The sequence below is a fragment of the Phyllostomus discolor genome, chromosome 7, assembly GCF_004126475.2.
Source record: "Phyllostomus discolor isolate MPI-MPIP mPhyDis1 chromosome 7, mPhyDis1.pri.v3, whole genome shotgun sequence".
Taxonomy (NCBI): domain Eukaryota; kingdom Metazoa; phylum Chordata; class Mammalia; order Chiroptera; family Phyllostomidae; genus Phyllostomus; species Phyllostomus discolor.
Window position 1 is genome coordinate 72,414,473 of NC_040909.2, and position 22,343 is coordinate 72,436,815.

Sequence of the window (22,343 nt, forward strand, 5' to 3'; positions counted from 1 at the left end):
ATTTGCTTGGACTCTAGAAGGAGAAAGTGGGAAAGACGCAGGAGGTGAAGTGTTACTCCTCCTTTTTGCTGCCTCCACCTGGAAGATGCCAATAATTCTTTCTGTGGGTTCAACTTTGTCATTCCATGTTGATTTGTTTCCTTAAGTGCAGGTGTACACTATTAGCTTCCCAGGGCTGTTGTAACAAAGTACCATAACTTGGTAGCTTAAAACAACAAAAATTTATTTTATCATAGCTCTGGAGGCTAGAGATCACAAGTCAAGGTGTTAAGAGGGTCATGTTCTTCTCTCTGAAGGCTCTAGGAAGAATCCTTCCTTGCCTCTTTCTAGCTTCTGGTGGTTTCCATCAGTTCTTGATATATAGAAGCATTACTCCAATCTCACCTCTGTCTTCACATGGCCTTCTCCACTATGTGCTTACATCTTTCTTCTCATAAGGACACCTAATTCAGCATAAACTCATCTTGACTAGTTCCATCTGTAAAGAATTTAGTTCTAAATAAGGTACATTCATATATACCTAGGGTTTGGGCTTAACCATGTCTTTTTTAGAAGTAACACAATTCAACCTACATGTATCAACAATATTTCTTTCCTAGAGTGGAAAATAGCACCACATTGTTTAGAGAAGCAAGGGGTACTTTCTAAGTTGTTCATAAATCCTTCTCATCAAAATCTAGTGCTAAATTGCATGTAGCAGTATACTTAAGACATGTTTAAAAAGACTTAGGAATATATTACATTACTATATTTTAAAATGCATGTGTCTGTCTACACTGAGCTCTCAAATTTCTACAAAGTTTTTTGGATTGACAGGCTTGCATAAAGAAAGAGCATTTGATTTAAGTCTTGGTCATCTGGGTGAAGGGTCATCCATCACTTCAGGGAATGAGATAAGCCTCTTTAAGCCTTGTTTTTTTTCACATGAAAAATGGAAATAATAATGGTCTTTCCTGGCTCACAGAGTTGTGAGCGGGAAGAAATGAGGTAATACAATCTGTGATCTATGAAGCCCTATAAAAATATAAGCCATTATTTTTATATTGGCCTTGAAAATTGATCATCGAATTGGAGCCTCCAGATATGATATAAATGGAACTATTTTTTCTATATATGGTACAGTGCTTTTTATACTATTATTACTATAGTAGTAAGTATTTTTGTTACCAATACAATAATACATTATTATCATTGCTTTATATAATCCTATGTCTTTTAAAAAGCCAAGAGAAGAAATGAGAGCAGAAACATATTTACAGTTTTGTTTTAAAAAATATTAACCTTATTCACCATTTCTGGTTCATTTCTTCCTGTAAGTTTGAGTTACCTTTTGATGTAATTTTGTTATTCCAATACAGCTTCATTTTTTTCTGTCTCTTTTCTGTTATTTTGTCAAATATATTTTATATGGTATAGGTGCAAAACATTTTGCAGATTAGTTTTTTTGTGATTGCTTTTCAAATCAGTTAAGAAAAACAAATATGTAATCATGCTGTGTTTTAGCATTACCTACATAATTACCCTTAATGAAGAGAGAGTCTGTGTGTGAATCACTATCTGCTCTCTCTTCTTTTCAAACTGAAGAACTTTATTCAGTGTTTCTTATAAAGCAGGCCTGCTTACAACAAATTCTATTATTTTTTGCTTATCTAGGATTATCTTTATTTTTCCTTCACATTTCAAAGATAACTTTGCTAGATTTAGAATTCTTCACATACAGTTTTTATCTTTTAACACTTTGAATATATTGTTTCTGCTTTCTAGTGTCTGTTGTTTATGATGATAAGTCAGGTAGTAATATTATTGTTATTTATTTGTTCATAATGAGTCATTTTGTTGATGGAGGAAATAGGATTATTCCATATGCAATTCCATATTGCATATGGAATATTGCAATATTCCATATTGCAGGAAATGCCTTTTAGAAACACACATAGGAGAATTTGAGTTATAGTGGCAAGATTTAATAGAGCAAAAACAAGGGAAGGACTTAGGCGATTTCTCGTCCATAACCAAGTGGCTTATCCCATCTATCTCACTGTGGAAGAAGTCTGGTCTCTGGGATGTCAGGCCCCACCAAACCCAGGAGGAGGGCCCGAACCTTGAGCTGCTGTGCCATTAGCCTGGCACCCTAGGCTCCAGTAGTCCACCAGTTTCTATTTCCATGGGGCAGTGATCTGTACTGCTCTTCAGCCCATGGGGCTGCTAAAGAGAGAGAGAGGGCACCTCAGAGCTTTATTAAGTTTTTTATTATATTTCCTTGGGTTTGTGATAAGGTAAGCTTCCTTTCAAACTATCTAATCTCTTTCCTGGATTTTCCTGGAGCTATGCTGGTGCCTCCCTCTAACTAACCCTCCTTCTGGGATCTTTCAGTGTTTCATGCTCTTACCCTACCTATCCAGTCTTTTCCCCAGATTTCTCAGGCTAGATTCCTCCCCTTAATAGTCACCATTTTTAATCCTACTGCACATGCCTCATAGTAAAAGACCTCCCCCTTCACCCTCTTGGCTTCTATTGTGCATGCCTCAGCACAGGAATTTCCCCCTCAGTGTTTATGCCTCCCACTGTTAATCTCCGGAACCAGGTGGTTATTCCCTGGGGACAGTGGAAAGTTGGTCTTTCCTGCCCACTTGGGGATTAGCATCTGTTTGTCAGAGGATATGGTTGTTTCCTGGAATGTCTGAAGCTGATCCTTCTAATCTGGCTTAGTTAGATGTCTGGCTCCCCTCTTTTTCATTAATATGTAGCTACCCACTATAACAATTTTTTTCTTGTAACCTTAAGATTTTCTTTTTATATTTATCTTTTAACATTTGACTATATGATGTGTCTGAGTTTATCTTATTTGGAGTTGAATGTTATGTGTTGTTCATCAGATTTGGGAAGTTCATAGTCATATGTGTTCAGATTTTTTTCTGTCCCTGACCAGAAAAGTATTAACATAGTAGGCCAGACACTGCTATTCTTAGAATCTTTCCAGTACTGCTGGCAATTTGACCCTTGGCTGTTGACTGAGAAGTTGACTCTCAAAGTGTTTTTAATTAACAGTTGACAACAGTGGTTCATTGTATTTAGAATGTTTGTACAATAGTATACTTTCTGCTGAATACCTGCTTTCCTTCTAGATGTCTGGAGTTTTGGCATGTGCTAGCAAGAAAATGCCTTTAAGACAAGCCCCTAACAAAAATCTTGAGTATTGAATTTCTAAGAGCTTCTTGGGCAAAAATATCACACACATGTTGACACATTTTTGTTGTAGGGGAGTAGTATGGTCTGTATGATTGCTCATGAGACAGGGAAAACCAAGGGAATCCTGCACATGGACTTCTCTGGTTTCAGCCTATGTCATTTTCCCTTGCTGATTCTGTTGAGTGTGGGCTGGCTGCTTTTGTGCTTGTTACCACTAGGATGGAGCTACCATCTCCTCTTAAACGTTTGCCCACTAAAATCTCTAATATTTTCTACTATGCCCTTATGCACGAACTTTTACATGATCCAGTCAAAATAAAGCTGGTTCCCTGTGGAGCTTTTAGTCCTGACACCCCCAGCAAGAACCATGGCACCAATGCAACCAAAGTAGAGGCAGGGACAGCAGCCTGCTTACCTCAGAGTTCCACCAGATGTCTACAAAGAAGCCTGGGGTTGGGGGTGGTGGCAACATAGGTCTTCTCAGCTTGATCCTCCCAGTGCAGAACCTTTGCCTTATCAGCAATCTAGAGCTTCCACTCTACAAGTGAGGACTGGGGCTGGGGAGTGGGGGGAGATAGAGGGTTGCACAGAATTTTGAGTTGTACATTCATTTTGAATCAACTGTTTCTTTTCTTTTTAGATATTTTTCTGTCTCTCTTAGTTTTCAACTATTTCTTACATGAAACAGTGAGATTTCCTGCCCTGGACATCTGAGCATCCTACTGAAAACCACATATTAGTATGACAATTCAGAAAATCTGTCCCATGTGGTACTGAGATTATAAAGGATTTAATCTCAGAGCCAGCAGTTCTGGCTCACTCCTGATCATGATGTCTGTATTCTCCATAGTCCTGTACCTAGGTTTACTGCCTTCTTAAGTCTCAACAGAGGTCAGCCACAGTTGTTTCTTTTTTAGTTTTTTCCTAAGGAGGAGAAGATTTTTCTCAGCTTTTAAAGTAGTGAATGTATTCCTGGCCCCCATTTTACCTAAAGTAATTCTAGTTTCCTTTACTTTCCAGACTAACAATGCTTTTGTCTGTTTCTTGGACCTATAGCCTAGCAGGCTCACTCTGCCCATTCATTGACATTTCCATTTCCTTTCTGGTTTTTGGATACACTTACCTTGTTTTTTGGTTCACCCATATCTTTATAGATTTTTCTCATCTGTCATTGCTTTTATTTGGAACTGAGGGAGTAATCAGAGTAAGAACTCATTTCCCCAGCTTGGCCAAGATAGCAGAATCTAAATTCAGACACTTCAGTCTTCGGTTTCTTGGTAATATCTATAGCTTTCTGGATGTCTCTCTTTAGAGAGTAATGGATGGAATGGACACAGTGGTGAGGAGTGAAAAGGATATGAACTAGAATTTGGATAGGATAATGATGAAGCCCATGGCAGGGTTCAAGATGAGGTAAGAAAATGCTCCATAAGCTAGATTCTATGTAGGTTAACCAAATAAGAAAATTAAAACTAAATAAGATATTTAAATGCTGTGTCTAAGCAGGTAACAGTGGTAGTATGGAAGAGTATTTGAGTAGCACTTTGCTCTGACAAATATCTTGTTATCCAGAAGCACTCATGATGTAGCTGGAAGTACTACCCAAAGGGAAAATGATTCAAGAGCCAATAGTTGTTAAAGAAAAAGTAACATAGGGGTGTATAAATAGAGTTGGGATCTGCGTTGCCTCTAGAAGAACTTGTCCTCTCAAATTTGCTTGTATTCAGGTTTAACATTTTCAGGTCCATAAATTATTCCTGGTGGTAGGATTCTGTTTCTAAGCATTGCTGAGAATGGTTTTAAATTTATATCATTTCTGGCTCTCCATTCACCTTCATCAGGATCTTGTGTATGATTCTATACCCTTATGGAACAGAAGCTCAGGTCTTAGACTTTAAAAGATAAGATTTTTTCACATGATTACTTGATGCTTCATCATATTCCCAATGTATAATTAAATAATGGCTATTTTTAGAACTTGGAAACTATAATAAAAATAAACAGCTATTAATGGAATCTACTCACCAAGTTTAAGTTTACCATAAAATAAGAAATAACATTTTTGAGCTAATTATAGTTATGTAAAATATTTTTCTATTTGCAACTTTTGATTCCAAATTACTAAAGATTTTAATCAGGATTAAGAGTTTGCTTTGGCTTTTACTTGAACTTTGAAATAATTCTCTTAAATGCCAGGTTTCTAGAAATTTGTAAAAGCCATGTTTGAGTAGGATTATCTCTTAGTTAAAAATCTGAATATTTAATAGGCTGCCAACATGTGTTATTACCATTCTCTCAGGTGGCTTTTAAAATTCTATAAGTTATAGAATAAAGCATCTGAGGTCGCTGATGTCAGTTTTATATTCATTTCACTTCTAAACCTCAAGATCCTCAAACAAAGGTGGCCAGTTGCTGGGGGATCATGCTTGTGACATACTTGAGTCATCCCAGTAGACACTGAATCTGTACCCAGCAGTCTGTGCCAGATATGTCCCCCAAAAGGAATAGAGCAGCAATAACAAAGTAGTGCTGATTTCATGCTATTTAGAAAGAACAAATGTGTTCAGAGTTCTCCCACAGATATGATGAAAGCAAAGCAAGAGACATGAAGTTAATTTGGCTAATCAGATCACATATCAATGCCTGAAAGAACTAGCTGAGTTAACATATTTGTCACAGGCATATCTTTAAAATATTTTAAATTGGTAGCATTCATTTAATGTATTATTAAGTATTACATAAAAAATTAATTATAAACAAATACTTAATGACACTAATTATGTATGCAACTGTTGCATAAGCACCTACATGTTTGTCTTTTAAACAAGCATGCAGAAATTTAAATCATTTACTTCTGAGAATTGTAAGATGACTAGTAATAATAAATTACAATAAATTTGAAAATTAGATGAAATGGGTGGACTTCTTTTCAGGAAATGAAAAAGTCCGTTTTGACTCAAAGAAAAGAAGAAACTATGAAAAGAACAGAAACCCAAGAAGAAAATGGAAACACAGTCAACAAGCCAATCCTAAAGGGTTCCAGTAATTTTATAGGCAACTTCTACAAATATTCAGGGAAAAAATAATTTCTCTTATACACTCCTCTACGATGGCCAATAGACATATGAAAAAACTCTCAATGTCACTAATCATCAGAGAGGTGCAAATTAAAACCACAATGAAAGACCACTTCACACCTGCCAGAATGGCAACCATCAATAAATCAACAAACTAGTGCTCGCAAGGATGTGGAGAAAAGGGAACCATAGTGCCCTGTTTGTGGGAATGCAGACTGGTACAGCCATTGTGGAAGACAGTATGAAGTTTCCTTAAAAAATTAAAAATGGAACTGCCTTTTGACCAAGCGATTGCACTTCTGGGAATATATCTTAAGAATCCTGAAATACCGATTTGAAAGAATATATGCACTCCTATGTTCATAGCAACATTATTTATGATAACCAGGCTCTGGAAACAGCCCAAGTGCCCATCAGTAGATTAGGGAATAAAAAAGCTGTAGTACTTTTACACAATGGAATACTACTTGACCTTTAAAACAAAACAAGAAAATTTTACCTTTTGCAACAGAATGGATGAACCTGGAGATTATTATGCTTAATAAAATAAGTCAGTCAGAGAAAGACAAATATCATATGATCTTATCTATAGGTGGAATCTAATGAACAAAATATAAAAAGAGGCATGGACACATGGAACAGACTGATGTCTGTGAGAGGGTGGGAGGAGGAGGGGACTGGATGAAAGAATGTGAAGGAATTAGCTAAAGAATGTATATGTGACTTATGGTCAAAAAGGAGGCATCGGCAAACACACCTCACATCCACACACAACTATAGCAAAAAATACAACTAAGACTACAAAACAAATATCACTCAGAATTGTCAGAATATTGAGCTGTGTGGATGTCCAACAACCAAGGATTTAAAGAAGCCACACTGATCCAGATGAACAGGAGGGACAGAGACTTGGAGAAGCACAGAGAACCACGAAGAAAGCAGAGAGATGGAGAGGTGCAGAGAGGCAGGGAGATGCAGAGTGTTGTGGAGAGACACAGAGACAGGAACAAGCTGTCTCACATCCATATGTGGTAGATAAAAAACAGGAGGGATATCTTGGGAGTGAAGGATCCCAGCCCCAGTCCAGACCAACCAGCCCAGTGTCCAGCACCAGGAAAATAAGTCCCCATAACTTCTGTCTGTAAAAACCAATGGGGGTTGGGGTGGCAGAAGAAACTGTGGGATTCTCAAGAGACTCCTCTTAAAGGGCCCACAATGGACTTAGGACCCACACAGACCCAAACCGTCTAGGATTCAGCACCAGGGCAATACACCAGTGGCATATGGGGAGAGAGTGAAGTACAATTGCCAGGAAATGGATTCCTCCCAGGCAAAATTCCAGAGGCCAGGCAGTGGTACTATCCCTTCTGTGAGCACTCCCTGACACAGAGCAACAGAACAATGACACAGGTTGCCCTGCCCTAGTCATTACCTAAAGCTGCACCCTATACAACTTAACAGGTGTGCTTCTCTACAATGGGACTCATTACTAAGGGAGTTAAAGCAGCTCTACCTAATACACAAAAACAAGCACAGGGAGGCTGCCAAAATGAGGAGACAAGGAAATATGGCCCAAAAGAAAGAATTTAACAAAACTCCAGATAAAGAATTAAATGAAATGGAGATAAGCAGCAGCTCAAAACACTGGTTATCCAGATGCTCCAGGGACTCATTGAGTACTTCAATGGCATAAAAAAGACCCAGGCAGAAATGAAGCCTGCATTAAGGGAAATAAAGAAAAATCTACAGGGAACCAACAGTAGAGGGTATGAAGCTGGAAATCAAATCAATGATTTGGAATACAAGGAAGAAAAAAGCATTCAATCAGAACAGCAGGAAGAAAAAAAGAATTAAAAAAAAAAAACAAGGATAGGCTTAAGAACCTCTGGGACATTTTTAAATGTGCCAACATTCAAATCATAGGGATGCCAGAAAAAGAAGAGGAAGAGCAAGAAATTGAAAACTTATTTGAAAAAATAATGAAAGAAAAGTTCCTTAGTTTGGTGAAGGAAACAGACATACAAGCCCAGGAAGCATAGAGTCCCAAAGAAGTTGGACCCAAAGAGGATGACACCAAGACATATCATAATTAAAATACCAAAGAGTAAAGATAAAGAGAGAATCTTAAAAACAGCAAGAGAATAACAGTTAGTTACCTACAGGGGAGTTCCCATAAGATTGACAGCTGACTTCTCAAAAGAAACCTTGCAGGGAAAATGGGACTGGAAAGAAGTATTCCAAGTCATGAAAAGCAAGGACCTACAACCAAAGATTACTCTATCCCGCACAGCTATCATTAAGAATGGAAGGGCAGATAAAGTGTTTCCAAGACAAAACCTAAAGGAACTCATCATCACCAAGCATTTATTATATGAAATGCTGAAGTGAACTATATAAGAAAAAGAAGATCAAAATGAATATTAAAATGGCAATAAATTCATAACTATCAATAATTGAATCCAAATAACAAACTAAGCAAACAAACAGAACAGAAACAGAATCATAGATATTTTGGAGGCTTATCAGTTGGAAGGGATAAGGGGAAAAATGGGGGGAAAGGTGCAGGGATTAAGAAGCACAAATTGGTAGAGACAAAATAGACAGGGGGATGTTAAGAACAGTATAAATAATGTAGAAGCCAAAGAACTTACATGCATGACCCCAGACATGAATTAACAAGGAAGGGGGCTTGCTGGAGGGAATGGAGGTACCAGGTGGAGGGGAGCAGAGGGGAAAAAATTGGGACAACTGTAATAACATAATCAATAAAATATATTTAAAAGGGAAAAAGAATGTATATGCATAACCCATAGACACTGACAACAGTGTGGTGAGGGGGTTGGGGAGGGGTAGAGGTGGGCTAGGGATAAAATGTAATAGTGTCAATGATAAAAAAAGGTAGATAAATAGAAAAATCCCTTTTTATAATATATCACCAAATCAATTTCATAAATATAATAAAAGAATAACCTTCTCTTAGATCCAACAAGAAGTTAGTATGAATCTTAAATTCCCCATCATTTAAATTGCAGCTTTCCTTGACTTTGCTTTGGTTTCTGGAGACTCCATTTTTTTTCCGTGTTCCCATATTGCCTTGGTTGTTCATGGTGTTCAATGGATCATTTCCCAACCTACACATTTGAAACAGTGAGTGGTTTTCTTGTTTAGATACTCTTTGCTGTCAACAATTCAGCAGGTTGATAGGGTAACTTCTTTTGTTTTCCAGTAAATGGTGCCATCACACAGTTTTGTTTTGTTTTTTCTCTCCTACCTGCGCCTTCAGTGGAGCAGCATTGCTTTGGTTGGAAAAAAATGCCACCCACTGGGGCAACAGGTATCCCCTCTGTGACTGGCTTGCTTCTGTTAGGTGGTATTACCACTGCACTGGAGCAATGTGGTAGGTGGTGGAGAACTGGTTTTGCAAGCTCCCAGAACTACCCTCCTTGTTACTAATGGCCTCTGGCTCTGCTGTGTTGTTGGAGGTATCTTCACTACTTCTACCCAGCTTTGCCAGGGTATAGGGCAAGGCAGGCAAATTCATGATTTTGCAGCTCTGACCTCCCTGCCAACAGGGAGGGAGGCCAGAGCTGGCTGGGGGTACCCCTGTGCTGTTAAAGCATACAGACATCTCTACAGGGCAAAGTTGTGATGCAGAGGGAAAGGAAGATAATGCTTTTTCATGGAGAGACACTGTTTCTGCTCCAGGCTATAGTGTGAGGGCTGGAGCCACTGTACCACATTCACTGGAGCTGTAGTGGACACCAGGCTGTGTCTGCAGCCATTGTTCCTATCCTTTCCCTGCATCTTGTCTCCTCAACTTCTTCCAACAGGCCCACCTTCAGGTGCCCTGATGCCTGGCTCTTTCAGGTTGTTTGTGTGTTTAGCAGGAGATCCTTTGTTGAGTTATAGTTGTTTGAATTATTGTAAGTTTAAGGGGAGGAACAAAGCAGTCTTCTCATCACCACCATGATGTTGACATCACTTCAGTATTCATGTTTATTAATACTCTGAGCTTCCTCTCAGGGTCTCCTACTACACCACAGCTTAGCAGAATATGAATGCTGGTGACCATTCCTGCCACTAAACACTCCAGCATCTAGTAAGTGAATGAAAACCATGCTGCTAATTTAGAATTTTTGAAAATAAAAGGTAATGGTTTATTAGTAAATGTTATAGAAATAGCATATCTTTCTGTATACTTGTTTATTCAAAGCTTTAAATGATTTAAGATGTCAAAGTTGTTGAATTACAAGAATTATGAGAAACCATACAGGAAATTCTAATGATACACTGAAGAGAAATTAAATAGATTATGAGACCAAGTTGAAACTCTACAAAGATGAACTGAGACAGAGCATCGAGAAAAGAAATGAGGAATTATAAATTTGAATAATGTTTAGAACCTATGATTAATCCAACAGAAATACCAAAAGAATATGCTCATCAAGCATTATTCAATGTGCAAGAACAGACTATAGAAACATGTTATAACTGTATAGTGCAATAAATTTTAATATAGTCTCAGCTACATACACTTCTTTGTCTGATAAGACTTTTATGTTCATGGTGTCTTATATATAATCTTTTCAGCAGCCATCAAAAGGTGTAAGCCCAATAATAAGTGCATGAAGAAGCAAATTGTGATACATCTATACAGTGGAATACAGCTCAGTAATAAAAAGGAATGCATGTTAATACATGCAACAGTTGTAAAATAATTATGCTGAGTGAAGGAAAACAGACCAAAACCAGAGTATACTGTATTTTGCCATGTATAATGAGCATCCATGTTTTTGTGCACATTATGTATGGGATTATTATATTCATTATTATACCCATGTTATGTGATCATTACACCTATGTATAATGTACATCCTTATTTTTCCCTCAAAAATTTAGGCAAAAAGTGCATGGTATACATGGCAAAATACAGTATATTTTATTATTCCATTTTGTACAAGATCCTAAAAATTGGAAATTAATGTATAATGGGAGAAACCAGGTTGGTGATTGCCTGGGGCAGGCAGGAGCCAAGAGGGAGGAACAAGAGAAAAAGATTCTTAAGGATCATGTGGAACCATTTGAGGCTGATACTGTGGTCTTGACTGTAGTGGTGGTTTCACAGGTATATGCATGTTAAAATTTATGAAATTATGCCCTTTAACACATGCAGGTTCATCTGTTGGGCCTCAATAAAGCTGTTTTCAAAAATGTGTAAGAACAGACTTTGATGGAATTTGCCTTTGACTTTTTGAGGCAATATCTAATCATGAGCAACCTTATTAAGTTCTCTAAGAGTTTGCTTACTGTCATTATGGTTCTTCTAGGTACACAAAGAAATAGGTGTGTATAAGCAAATAAAATATGTCAACTAATAAAACAGGCTGGCACAACTTATTTTATATTATTAAATAAAGGAAGAAAGGTTGCTTAACTCAATAAAGTTATCTTCCAAAAACTTTCAACACATATCACACATGTGGGTAAAATTTATGATTTTAGCATTAAAGTCATGAAGAACATAAAAGTGCCTAATGGTATTGCTAATTCTCTCTCTTTCTCTCTCTCCCTCATACACATATCCAATATAGAGGAAGGATTTTTATACCTTAGAAAGCTTGGAAAAGTACAAAAAAATAAACAGATAAGTGTGATTATTTATAGACAGTATGATCATCTAACTAGAAAACCCAAGAGAATCAATAAAAAGATTACTAGAACTAGAAACAGAATTCAATAGAGAGGGCAGATACAGTATTCTTAGCCTTCCTATATTCTGAAATAACTATTTAGAAACATGGGAGTGGATATTTACAACAGCAGCAAAAACTGATCTGTAAAAATATTTAGGAATAAATCTATCAAAGTTATGCATGATCTGTTTGAGTGAAACTCTTAAACTATACATAAGACAAGATTTAAATGAAAGGATATTCCATACACTACCTGGGAAGAACCAATGTTGCAAAGATGTTGAAACAGTAGTCCCTTGAAACCTCACAGCATTAGCATGCCACAATTCTTTTTTCTTTTGAGAAGCAATTGGGATTTTTTTAAATGAGGCAAGTTGCATCAATTTCTCCTAGAAAATAATAATTACCTGGAGATCTTTTGCTCAAAGTATCTTTGGAGATTGTGCTTCCTCTCAGTGTCCTGAATAAAGTGAAACCATATCAGCCTATGTCCCCACTGTAGTGCTGATGGTATTGTGAGAATGTGATAACCAGAGGATCCCAAAGTTTTTCCCCTGGGGCATAAAGGGGTGTCTGTCTTCCAGTGCTGCCTATAAAACGTGGCTGTGAGCTGGGCAAAGGTCTCTGCCTCCACCTTTGGTCAAGTGAGCTGTACCAGCTTGAGTCCTAGACTACTTGGAGGCTGTGCTCTTTATACAGATGTTGTGAGCATTGTTTTGGCTGTGGATAAAGGAACAGTAAAACACTTTGACAGGTTCCTCTTGCTGTCCTGGAACTTACATCTCAGTATAATTTAAACAGTTAATTCGGAGGATTCACCTCTGATTGGCAGGTACTAAAAAGATGACATTTCTCATAACTAAAGCTACAAATTCAATGTGTTCTAATCAAAGTCCTCACAGAGTATTTTTGGACCTTGACAAGCTGATTCCAAAATTCAACTGGAAAAAAAAATAGATAAGGACAGCCAAAAACATTTATTTTAATCCATAAATTAAATTCTATCTATCCAACATGAAAGTATATAATAAAATGATAATAATTGAAGTCCAATAGCATAAAAGATAGGTAGCAATAGGAAGAGATAAATCTAATGTTGGACAAGAAAAACAAACCCAGATTTCAATTCCACAGTCCTATTTGAGGTTATTTGATGTAGCTGTAATATATTTTTGCTTTTACTCCCTAGACAATTCAGTGATAGTATCAAAAGTAAAATGGACTCAGCAATTTCTTGTTTCTTATACTACTTTTAAGCTTCTCTCTTTCAATCATTCTTATAGTCCTCAGAACAAAGAGAGGGAATGAATGGCTTAGGTCTTGTTTCCAATGGCTTGAGCTCCACTGAGGTAGGCCAGCATGTCTGTCCTGGCAGGTGGCAGGGCAGGCGGCAGGGCAGGCCTGAATAGGCAGATTCTAAGTGCTTTGCACTGAGTTGGGTAACTTCTTCAAGGTTTCACAGCTAGTTAAGATTTGAATATATGTGAGGCCTCAGATCTGGACAGCATCCCAGGAATCCTGTTCTCCCCTTTCTTCTTCTTCTTTTTTTAATTAAAGTATAGTTGACATAGAATATTATATTAGTTTCAGGTATACAACATAGTAATTTGACATTTATATAGCATACAAAGTGATCACCATGTTAAATCTAGTAACCACCTGTCACCACCATACAGCTACTATGTTATTGACTATATTCCATATGCCGTATTTTATATCCCTCTGACTTATTTATAACTAAGTGTTGATAACTACCCCCCCACCCTTCCTCTTCTGATGTTTCCTCATACTGCTGTGCTTGTGTGCCTGCTATTTTTGGTGTGGCTTCCTCCTATCTCCATGCTCAGGCCTTGTGGGCAGCCATAACTCAGCTGCTCCCCATCAGTTCAACCCAAAGGGAATCCTGGAGCTGGGAAAGGGCCCTATTGTAGCTTTTACTGCATGTCTTCAATGTATGTGATATCAGTATTTGTCTCCTCTATTCAACTGTGAGTGCCTTAAGGTGGGGACCCTCCATTTATCATTTTATTCCTAAAATTTATCACAGTGCTCAGCAGATGCAGGACATTAAATAAATGTTTGATAAGTTAATTCTAAGCACCAATTTTACCAGAATTAGTGAAAATGACCTGGAAAGTCACATTACATCTTCTCAATGATCCAAAGAACTGGATTGCCAAGATTATGTGGTGGTCAATTTGCCTTCCCACCCCATGTCCTTTTCCTTTCATTGTTGCAGCTGATGGGGTCAGAACGGATGGAGATGCGGAAGCGGCAGATGTCTGCAGTGCAGGAGACATCAGATTCCCTCCCAGGCCAACATGGAATGGGGAACCGAGGATCCAATGCTTGTTGCTTCTGCTGGTGCTGCTGTTGTAGCTGCTCTTGGTGAGGTTTGGGGCTTTGCAATTAATGTGCTCCTGGTTAAGAAATGATACCTCTGAACTGTGACAGCTTATGATTAATTCATTTTTTTAAGATTTTATGTATTTATTAGAATGGGGAAAGGAGGGAGAAAGAGATGCAGAAAAATATCAGTTTGTGATTGCCTCTTATGCTACCCCCCTATGGGGGACCTGGCCTGCATGCAACCCAGGCATGTGCCCTAGACTGGGAATCAAACTAGCGACCCTTTGGTTCATAAGCTGGTGCTCAGTTCACTGAGCCACATCACCCAGAGCAATTCACTAGTGTTTTTTGAACAATTACCATATGCTTGACACTGATTTGGATTCTGTAAAGGATAACAACAACAAAAACAAAGAAGCTACATTCTAGCTCTTCAGGGACCTATATTCAAATTCCTGAAATCAAGCTAATGTATGTTTAAAAAGCTACATATATTTATGATTAAATATTAATATTTGGCCACAAATGATGCCTAGTTGATTAGAAGTAGTGAGCTCAAAGAACTCTAATTGGTGATAAAGGCTTTTGTGGAGGAGTTAGAATTTAAGATGTATCTTAAATGTTAGGGCTATGAAGTACAGAGCCTGGATTTTACTCTCTGCTGCTTCTGCCTTATTATTTTTTATTTTTAATAAAGAAAATTTCAAAATATATGCTTAACAGGAAGAGAAAAATCTAAAAATATAGGCTAACCTACTGATAGAAGAAAAAAACACAATCACTGCTTAAAAAGAGAGATATGCAATTTGAATATAAAGTATTCTTGACCATTTAAGTCACACAGTTAAAAATCTAGAGCAATGTATATGATTTTTTCCTAGAAATTGGAGGAACATTAGATTGCATTTCTGAAATATTAGATGTGAAAAGTGCTTAGTGCCAGCCAAATGTGTACATAACTTTAGGCAATTCAATTATTGTAAATTTATGTAGGCTTGACTACAAATTGAACCAAGACTTCACTAACCAGTGAAGAAAAAGAAAAACTTATATGGGGACTGGACAAGAACAGTGACAGAATTGGTGGTGGGATGGAAGTTGAAAATGAAATGTCCACTTCCCTGGCTGGTGGGGCTCAGTGGATTGAGTACTAGACTGTCAACCAAAGAGTCACGGGTTTGATTCCCAGTCAGAGCATATGACTGGGTTGCAGGCCAGGTCCCCAGTAACAGCCACATGAGAGGCAACCACACACTGATGTTTCTCTCCCTCTCTTTCTCCTTCCCTTCTCCTCGCTCTAAAAATAAATAAATAAAATCCTTAAATAGAGAAAATGAAATGTCCAGCAAAATTTGGTCTACTCCACTTGACTTGGGCTAGTGTTAATTTTCAAGAACTTCCAAACAGGTGGATGAGATGCAGCAAAGTTTGCTCCAAGGACTGATGGAATCATGGTGCTGGGTGGTGTGTCCATTTGGGACAGAGTCTAGACAGCAAGTGGGAATATGGGGGAGATAAGGCTGATAAGAGCTAAGGAAGGAGTCTAACATACATTCAAGGCAAGACTTCAGCCCCAAGTAGAAATCTAGAGGACTTGCAGGAAACTGGAAAAGAGGCATATGTTTGCTTACCCTACACATGTGGATTTTCAAGACCCACCCTAGGAAGAGAAAATACCCATCAGTTGTGAAAAAAAAACTATGTTTAGACCCCATTTCCACTCTTTTACCCTGCTAATCAAGCTCAGTGAGATGATTATAGATAATTATCTGAGAGATGTACAAAAATATTCCAGTGTAGGTGAGACTCCCAGAGAGCATTCACCCTGTCCTTTCCCCCTTCTCAGATGCCTTGGGGGGAGCACAAGAGGCTGAGATGTTGGCCTAAACAATGTATGTTGGGACTGATAGTGTAAGGGTAGCAGGTGGTGGTAGATCCCGGAACAGACTTCTCCTGCTTGCATAAACTAGGGTGAATAAAATATAAATCTATACCTATATATCATCATCATAGCCAAAAATTATGTAGCACATGTCATGTATATGTATAAAAGAACATAGAACAATGTCTTCAAAATCCTGGAGAAAAATAACTGAAAACATTTAAACTGTAAGTAAAGAAAATGGGTAAAATTATATATTTTCAGACATGCAAAAACCAACAGAGTTAACTACATTTAGGTTCTCCCTAAAAGAACTAAGATAGGGTGTACTTCAGTGGGGGAAAGTGAACCCACAGATTAGTCATGGGAAACAAGTAACAAGAATAGACACAAGAGGCATCAAATATAGCTATATATAAAATATTTAGTTTTGTGTTAAAAAGTGTAAATCCAAAGTTATAAACAAATAATATCATGTTAATGATAGAAAAATCAGTAACTTAACACTTTCATAGGAAAAAATTATAAGAACATTTTCTTTCAAAATTAATGGCACTCATGATTAGTCATAAAAACAATAGTTTACACATCACTGGAAAACATTAAAAGAAATGTAGAAAATTTTGTCAGCATGTGATAAAAGTGGTTTAGCAAAAGAGATAATGAGCTATCTATAAATAGTAAGATACTTAATATTAGGGTGACCCCTTCATCCCAGTTGCCTGGCACAGTCTTGGTTTTAGCATTGAAAAGTCTTTTCCCTGAAAACCTGTGAGCCCCAGGCAAACCAGGAAGGTTGTTCATCCTACCTGGTATCCAAATCCATAAAAATAGGTTTAAATTTCAATACTATATCATATAATCTAACTCTCCTCCCTTTTCCACATCCCCCACCCCCCAAAAACAAGATCAATTCCAGATATTTAAAGGCTGTGAACAGCCAAGAAGAAAATACAAGATAATATTTTTATGATTGTTGTTTCAGAAGAATTAAAGTAACATCTATAAAAGTAAAAGATTAATACATTTGGCTATAATGAAATATAAAAATATGTGTAATGAGCAATATAAAACATATTCCACACAAAGACTTGTATATTCATAGCAGCATGATTCATAATAGTTAAAAAGTGAAAACAACCCAAATGTCCATTAACTGATGAATGGATAAACAAAATGTGGTTTTTCCATACAATGGAAAGTTATTTAGCCATAAAAGCTACAAAGTATTAAAACTGCTAAAACATAAATGAACCTTAAAAACATTATATTAAGTGAAATAAGCCAGACACAAAAGACCATCTATTTTATTATTTTATTTATACGAAATCTCCAGAGTAGGTAAACTCATAGATACAGAGAGGAGATTACTGGTTACCTAGGGATGGGGCTATGGGAGTGAGTGCTAAGGTGTACCATTTCTTTTTGGAGTGATGCCATGTTCTAAACTCATGGTGGTGGTTACACAACTGTATATATATATACTGAAAACACTGACTTGTGCCATTTAAATTGTGAGTTGTGTGGTGTTTAGATTATATCTTAACAAAGCTATTTTTTAGATGTGTTTAACAAAAGATATCAGAAATAAAAATGAGCAGATAAAACATACCAACAGAAGACACTTGTAATACATTTAACAAAAAATACAAATGAAGAAGCTCAGGAGATAAGTAAGAAAATAATGACTAAAAGAAAAATTAGCAAATGAAATGAAACAGAAAATTAAGTCCTCTTGTGCTTCTACTAATAAGGATAGAAAATATGAAAGTTAAATACATGCCCTTCTAAATATAACCCTATCCTAGTATACCTGCTGGAGGAGAGAAACCACCAAAAAAGGAACCACCAAAAGGTAGAACCCAAATACAACAAGAGAGCCCACACAAACAGAAGAAAGGGCAAATCTAGAGCATCCCTACAAGGAGATCAAAGAGACCACACCACTGAACCCCACAGAATTCCTACCATAGAAATTCACCCTACAAAGACAACCAGCAAAGCAAAACATCAGGAAGTGCAGAAAAAACAAAAAGTGTCACCTAAAATGGGAAGACAAAAAAAGACCATGTAATCAAAAGGCATAGAAGACTCCCCACTAAAAGAGCTAAATGAAATGGAGGTAAGCAAACTATCAGATATAGAATTCAAAATAATGGTTATAAAGATGCTCAAGGAACTCACAGACAACTACAAGGAACTGAGTGAGAAGTACAACAGTATGAAAAGGAAATAGAAACTAGAAACAAAAACCAGGAAGAAATGAACAATAAAATCTCAGAAATAAAAAACACACTAGAAGGAATTACAAGCAGGATGAAGTAGAGGATTGAATCAATGAGCTGGAGGACAAGGAAGGAAAAAACACCCAGAAAGAACAAGAATAGGAAAAGAGACTTAGAAAGAATGAAGAGATGGTAAGGGAACTGCAAAACAACATGAAACACATAATATCTGTGTAACAGACATACCAGAAGGAGAAGAAAAAGCTCAAGGGATAGAAAACCTGTTTGAAAAAGTAATGATGGAAAACTTCCCTAATTTGATGAGAGAAAAAGTTACACAAATCCAGGACACAGAGAGTCCCAATCAAGAGGAACCCAAAGAGTCCCACTTTTAAGACACATCATAAGTAAAAAGGCAAAATTCCAAGACAAAGAGTGAATCTTAAAGGCAGCAATGGAAAAACAAAGTAACATACAAGGGAGCCCCAATAAGACTAGCAGCTGACTTCTCAATGGAAATTCTACAAGCCAGGAGGGAATGGCAAGAAAGATTCCAAATAATGAGAACCAAAGGCCTGCAACCAAGACTACTATATCCAGCAAGGCTCTCGATTAAAATGGAACACCAAGTAAGGAGTTTCCCAGACAAAAGATGTCTAAAAGAATACACCTCAGCCAAACCAGCTCTGCAAGAGATGCTAAAGGGTCTGCTTTAAGAAGAGGAAGAAAAAGAGTGAGAGAGAGGGGGAAACCCAGGTATGAAAAATGGCAATGAATAAGGACCCATCAATATAACCTTAAATGCAAATGGATTAAATGCTCCAATCAAAAGACATAGAATAGCTGAATGGAAAAGAAATCATGACCCACACATATGCTGCCCACAAGAGACCCACCTCAGGACAAAAGACCTACACAGACTTAAGTGAAGGGCTGGAAACAATATTCCAAGCAAATGGACAGGAAAAAAAAAAGCCAGGGTAGCAATACTCATATCAGACAAACTAGACTTCAAAGAAAGGTCCATAAAAAGAGACCCAGAAGTCACTTCATAATACTCAAAGGAAGAAGTTTATGTCTATCAAGAAGACATAAACATAGTAAATATATATGGACCAAACATAGGAGCACACAAATACATAAAGAATATCTTGGAAGACTTCAAGAAAGATATTAACAGCAGGACAATTACAATAGGGTTTTATCACTCCATCTATTAAAAATGGATAGATCTTCCAAACAAAATATCAACAAAAATATTGTGGCACTGAACAATGTCCTAGATGAAATGTACTTAACTGATATAAATAGAGTTTTTCATCCCAAAGAAGCAAAATGCACATTCTTTTCAAATGTACATAGAACATTTTCAAAGATAAACCACATGATAGGACAGAAAACAAGCCTCAACAAATTCAAGAAAATTGAAATCAAATCAAGCATTTTCTCTGACCACAAGGGTCTGAAAGTAGAAACCAACCTAAAGGAAAAAAAACCCAAAACACTCAAACTCATGGAGACTGAATAGTATGCTAATAATGAATGGATCAAAAAGGGGATCAAGGAGAAAATCAAAAAGTTCCTGGAAACAAATGAAAATGAACTCACAATAAACCCAAACTTATGGGACACAGCAAATGCAGTTTTGAGAGGGAAATTCATAGCTATACAGGCCTATCTAAAAAAAAAATAGAAACATTTCAAATAAACAACCTAACCCTACACCTACAAGAAGGTGAAGAAGAGCAATAAAGACAGCCCAGAGAAAGTAGAAGGAAGGAAATAACCAAGATCAGATCAGAATTAAATGACATAGAGACTAAAAGCACAATTCTAAGGATCAATGAATTCAGGAGCTGGTTTTTCAGAAAGATAAACAAAATTGGCAAGCCTTTAAGCAGGCTCAAGAAAAAAAGAGAGAGGACCCAAATAAACACAATCAGAAATGAAAGAGGAGAGATTACAACTGACACCACAGAAATACAAAGGATTGTAAGAAATTACTATGAAGAACTACATGCCAAGCAATTTGAAAACCTAGGTGAAATGGACAAATTTCTAGAAAAATATAACCTTCCAAAACTCAATGAAGAAGCAGCAGAAAGCCTGAACAGACCAATGACAGCTGATGAAATTGAAGCAGTAATCAAAAAACTACCAACACACAGATGCCCTGGGTTGGCCAGTTTCACAGGAGAATTCTACAAAGCATTTAAGGAAAAGCTAAAAATCACTGCAAGATTGTCCCCTATCTTTCACAGACTATTCTAAAAAATCCAAAATGATGGAAGACTCCCAAACTCTTTTTATGAAGCCAGCATCATCCTAATCCCAAAACTACTAGATAAAGACATAATAAAGAAAACTTCAGGCCAATATCACTGATGAATATAGATGCTAAAATCCTCAACAAAATATTGGTAAACCACATCCAGCAATACATTAGAAAGATTATACACCATGACCAAGTAAGATTCATCCCAGAGATGCAAAGATGGTACAATATTCACAAGTCAGTAAACATAATACATCACATAAAATGAAAGACAAAAATCACATGATCATATCAATAGATGCAGAAAAAGCATTTGATAAAAAGCACCCTTTTATGATAAAAACACTCAGCAAAGTGGGAATGGAGGGAGCATTCCACAACATAATAAAGGCCATATATGAGAAACCTACAGCCAACATCATATTCAATGAGCAAAAACTAAAACTTTCCCACTAAGATCAGGAACAAGGCATGGTTGTCCACTTTTATCACTTCTATTCAACATAGTATTGGAAGTCCTAGCCACAGCAATCAGACAAGAAAAGGAAATAAAAGGCATCCAAATTGGAAGGGAGGAAGAAAAATTGTCATTGTTTGCAGATGACATGATAGTGTAATAGAAAATCCTATAGCCTCCACCAAAAAATTGCTTGACCTAATAAATGAATTTTACAAAACAATGGGATACAAAGTCAACATTCAGACACCAAAGGCATTTTCATATGTCAACAAGGAAATATCAGAAACAGAAATCAGGAAAAAATCCCATTTGCTACAGCAACAAGAAAAATAAAGTATCTAGGAAGAAACGTAACCAAGGAGGTAAAAGACATGTAATCAGAAAACTACACACACTCAAGAAGAAATTAAGGAAGACACAAACAAATGGAAGCATGTACCATGCTCATGAGTTGGAAGAATTAACATAATCAGAATGTCCATACTACCCAAAGCAATACAATGCAATTATAGGTATTTTATTATAGATTCAATGCAATACCTACTAAAGTACCAATGGCATATTTCACAGACATAGAAGGAACACTTCAAAAATATATGGAACAATAAATGAACCTGAGTAGCTGCAGCAATTTTGAGAAAGAACAAAGTAGAAGGGATCACAGTACCTGATATCAAACTGTTTTACAAGGCCACTGTAATCAAAAGAGCCTGGTACTGCTATGATAACACAGAAGGACCTAGGGAACAGAACAGAGAGCTTAGAAATAAACCCAAGTCTCTACGGTCACTTAATATTTGATAAAGGGGGCAGCAGCATAAAATGAAGTGAAAATAGACTCCTCAGCAAATGGTGTTGGGAGAGCTAGGCAGCTACATGCAAAAAAAATGAAACTTGAGCACCAACTTACACCTTACACAAAAATAAATTCAAGGTGGATAAAATACTTAAAAATAAACTGTGACACCATTAAAGTCCTAGAGAAGAACATGGGGAGCAAAATCTCAGATATTTCATGCAGAAACATTTTTACTGACATGTCCCCTAGAGCAAGGGATATAAAGGAAAGAATAAACAAATGGGATCTCATCAAAATAAAGCTTCCACACAGCTAAAGAAACAATAAAATAATTTTTAAAAATGAAAAGTGAACCAACCATATGGAAAAACATATTTGCCAATGATACCTCAGA

The 22,343-nt window shown here is 36.9% G+C and overlaps 1 protein-coding gene across 1 annotated transcript in view; it reads left to right on the forward strand.

Annotated features, from left to right (window-relative positions):
- Window positions 1-22,343, forward strand: part of RGS20 (regulator of G protein signaling 20) — an 88,699-nt gene that overhangs the window by 40,193 nt on the left and 26,163 nt on the right. Inside the window, 1 exon segment of the mRNA XM_036031667.1 lies at window positions 14,199-14,347. Coding sequence (XP_035887560.1) covers window positions 14,202-14,347 — 146 coding nt within the window. The 5' untranslated portion in view covers window positions 14,199-14,201.